Here is a 3,954-nt window from a genome sequence, read left to right as displayed (position 1 = left end):
TGTGGTCAAGTAGAACAGCGATGCCCCTCTCACTGGAATCTGTTGGCCTCCCAAACCCCTTTCCTGTTATCCAAGCAGACACTGGGCATCTCTCCCTGCTCCTGTCCAACCTCATTCTGCCGTGGCAGGCAGCTGTTCCAGCCCATTACATGGCTGCTTAATATTTCCTGTCTGCCCTGCCAGCTCCAGTCTAAAGGAGTGACAGTGAAGCCAGGCCAGTTTCTTGACAAGATTTATTTTAAATGAAGACCAGCGAACATTTCTGGAAGAGGCAGAATGTGTAACTGTAAACCAGGATCTTGGTCCAACTGCAGCTTGGGTGGGATCCCATTAGAGGCTCACAGTGCTGGCTCCTGCCTCTGCTCAAGGGAGCCAAATACCAGTGAAACTGGAGTGCTGCTGCACTACAATGTTGAAGACACCTTGGGTCTATGGGTGCAGGCCTGGCACTCAACTCCCACCTTGCACATTCACCCACCCACAGACCTGTCAGCCCCAGCTCCTAGCCTGAGCAGTTTCCCCTTTTTCTGAAGTCCAGTTTACCACTTCCCAGTGGGGAGCAAAGGCCAGTGGGCATCAGGTAAGGGTCAGTGGCACTGTCCTGGGCAGTGCTGAGAAGGGAGCTACTGTTTGCTGTCCCTTCCATGCCTGGCAGCACTGGCACTGCTACGCTGAGTGGCTGCAGCTCTGCCAGGGCCAGCAGGCAGCCGGCAGGGGCCTGGATACCAGAGACCCTGCTTGCCTGGATGTGCAGTAAGTTCATCAGCTCTGCACAACGTGGAGGGGACGGGGTAAAGACTCGCCCTAGTCATGGACTGAAGCACAGTAACGTTCCTGGGGGGACTTTATAACCAGGAGTGGATGCTCGCTCTGTCTGAGAGGTAGGAACTGCTGCTCTGCGAGGGGGAGACACTTGCCTGTACAGCCCTTGATGCTTCCCAGGGTGGCTACCGGCCCAGTGCCTGCACAGAGAGATTCTATGTCCTGGGAGGGGACACTCCCCAAGTCGCATGTTCTTCCCTCTGTGGCCCCTACCTGGTACAGCTGAGGAGACTGTGACTGAGACCCAGCAGTGCGTTCACAGTGAGAGAGAACCTGAGAACACCCAGCTCAAACATGTGCTCTAGAAACCGAAGATATGACGGAGACCTGACGTGCACAAGAGCAGCGCTACAGGGTTTTGACACCAGCGCCCACTGTCCAGGGAATCACGACTGAGGCTCAGGTTAAAATAAGGGTTAAAAATCCCATTAAAAACCACAGGAGGGCAGGACTCCTTTCCCTGCAGCCCAGCACAGCTGGGCTAGGATTGACTGGGAGGGCAGGCTGCCTGATCCTAGCTGTGGAAGAAAGGTGGCAGCCATGGAAGCTCCTTCCTAGTTCTTGCAGCGCATCCCTTTGAGTACATCATGAGCATGCCTGGCCAGTCTGTCATTGCCTTCCAGGGCAAAGAATCAGCTGATAAAGTGCTGTAGGTCAAGTCACTTGCCTTTTGCGCCCCACATCTGGCTCTGCGGGGCTGCTGGAAGAGGGATGCGCACAGCTGGTAGTGCTTGCATCAGTTGTGCTGTCTGCTCTCTGGGCCCATCCTCATGTTACTGGGCCCAGAAGCTGCTCCAGGTTACCTCCGGGGAGTTGGAGCCAAGGGGCAAACAGACTTCCTGCCAGCCAATGACCTGGAGCTGCTGCACACTCCCTTGGCAGGATAGGCCTTGCATTAGAGGAAGAAGTTGATGCGCGAGGCCACAGTTTTGCAGCCAGTGGATGAGAAGACCTGCTCTTCCTTGGGGAAGTAGGAGATGCTGTCGGACACTTCCTGCACCACTGCCGGTGATTCCTCCAAGCCCAGCTGGGCCAGCTCGTTCACCACGCACTGCTTCACGTGGTGCCGCCTCAGTGGGAAGAAAGGCACGAAGACATCAATGAGTTGCTCCTGGATGATTTCGGACTTCCAGAACCCATCTGCAGGGGAAGAGGGAGAGGCCAAAGGGCTCTGACCCAAGAGCATCTCTGCCCATGGAGTGCTGCCCTATGGGCAAGGAGAGGCCCCCACCAACCCGGAGGAATTTCTACATGCCTGTGGTGCCCTGACTACAGACAGATGCATCTGTTCTGGATTCAGCTTAAGAGGAAGCAGAGCCACATCTTTCCCCAGAACAACTCCATGCTCTCCAAGTCCTGCAGTTCCCATCCCAAGCGCTGACACTTCAGGCTCCTCCTCCTTCCCACCTCTCTGAGGCCCAGTCCTGAGGGACAAGCACCAAGCAGTGCAACCACAGTGAGCTTCAGGTGCTCAGTGCCTCTCAGGATCAGGCTCTCAATTAAACTTCTCCTGGGCACTGCCTGCCTCCTGCTGAACTTCTTCCAAGGGAGCTGCTGGCTCTCAGTAGAGCGCTCCTTCCATGTGCCAGACTGGCCTACTCAGCTCTCATTTCCATCTCCCTGATAATTTCTACCAGGCCCACACATCTCAGAAGCCAAAGATCAGATGACTCAAGATGTGGTCTAGCGCCCCCCCGCTGGTGCCAGCGTGCACTGAAAAGCTAACTCACTCTCTGGATTTTCAAACACGGCTTTGGAAATGGCAGATTCCAGCTCCGGCAGGTTGATCTCCTCTGGGTCCTTGCGGGCACGCCACAGTTCCAGCGCCATCTGATTGATCTGCTCCTCTCCTGCATTGCTGAGTGACAGCAGCCAGAAGAGCAAGGCAAGAAGTTAAGAGAGAGATTCCCATAATCCCCGGAGCGGTGCGGCACTGCAGAGGCCATGCTGTGAGTGACAGCATCTGGGAGCAGCCTGCCTAGCGTGTGAGAAGTTACCAGACAGTGGCAAAAGCAAAGCCCCATTAGACCTTGCACCTTGGGTTACTCAGGTGAGCTCAGGCCTGACAGGAGGTAAAACCTTGGGCTGCATCATTCAGACAGGGAGGAAGGTGCCCTCATGTCACCGGAGCAATGGCACAGCATTCAAATTCTCCCTCGCCTGGTCAGACTGGGCTCTCCTACCTGATGAAAATGAAGATGGCTTTGCGGTAGTTGGTTCCAAACACAACCCATGAGGGCCCCAGGAACGGCTTGATCACGTCGATGAGCCCCGGGTACATCTTATCCATCTCGTCGAAGAGGAACACTGAGCGCCCGCAGCTTGTCAAGTTCCCCTGGATCCAGTTCCTTAGATTTTCCTGTGGAAGATTTTTTTCTTTTTTAAAAAAGGCCTGTGAGTGCCAAGGGCTTGTGGTGGAGCTTGAGTTACCACAGAGCAAAGTATACCCGGATTCCGCAGCTTGGGTCTACAATGTCAGAAGCTTTAATCATCTCATTACAAACCATTTAGGGAAGAGACACCAAGGGTGCACCAAACTGAAAATCAGGAGAGGTTTAATACTCCGACTCCAGCAGCAAACCTATCCCACCGCCCTCTTGTCCTTCGTGGAGTGGCAGGGAGCTGCCCTTTCAGCTCTGGAGGGGTTGGGGGGTGACAAGACTGCGAAAGCCAGGGCTGGGGGCCGTGCCACGGTTTACACCGTTCTCCAGTTTAACGTATGTTCTCTCTGAAGCGCTTCTCCAGGAGGGAGCTGTGTGGAGACAACGGGGCTGCCAAAGTCTCCCCCAACTCCGGAGGGGAGAGGCCAGCAGCTCACCGGGAGGCGGCTGGGGGGGCCCGGGTTCTCCTCACCCAGGAGCGGGAGGCGACACTAGATGCAGGGTCCCGCGCACACGCGAGACGGGCCGTGCTTTAGGGGCGACAAGCGGAGGTACCTGGTGTCGCGGCAGGCGCTCGGGGCCGTGCGGGAAGTGCAGCGCGGGCGCGAAGCGGTGCACGTAGGCGCTGCGGGCGCCGTCGGCGAAGAGGGCGCGGAGCAGCGCGGCGGTGAGCAGGGTCTTGCCGGTGCCGCTGCCCCCGTGCAGCGACAGCACGAGCGGCTTGGCGGGCGCCGGGTCCCGCGCGAAGCGG

At 56.8% G+C, this 3,954-nt stretch overlaps 1 protein-coding gene across 1 annotated transcript; it reads right to left on the bottom strand.

Moving 5' to 3' along the window:
- Positions 1-215: 215 nt before the first annotated feature.
- On the bottom strand, positions 216-3,953 carry TOR2A (torsin family 2 member A; the record flags this gene model as incomplete). The annotated part of the gene is made up of 4 exons (XM_019541103.1): positions 216-1,962; positions 2,553-2,680; positions 3,006-3,181; positions 3,759-3,953. Coding segments are annotated over 4 exons (744 nt in total), but the record flags the coding sequence as incomplete, so codon positions are not given.
- Position 3,954: the final 1 nt, after the last annotated feature.

Source organism: Crocodylus porosus, unplaced genomic scaffold (genome assembly GCF_001723895.1).
Source record: "Crocodylus porosus isolate Cpor-Errol unplaced genomic scaffold, CroPor_comp1, whole genome shotgun sequence".
Taxonomy (NCBI): domain Eukaryota; kingdom Metazoa; phylum Chordata; order Crocodylia; family Crocodylidae; genus Crocodylus; species Crocodylus porosus.
The sequence above is the reverse complement of the archived record's forward strand: the minus strand, read 5'-3'. Positions and strand labels throughout refer to the sequence as shown.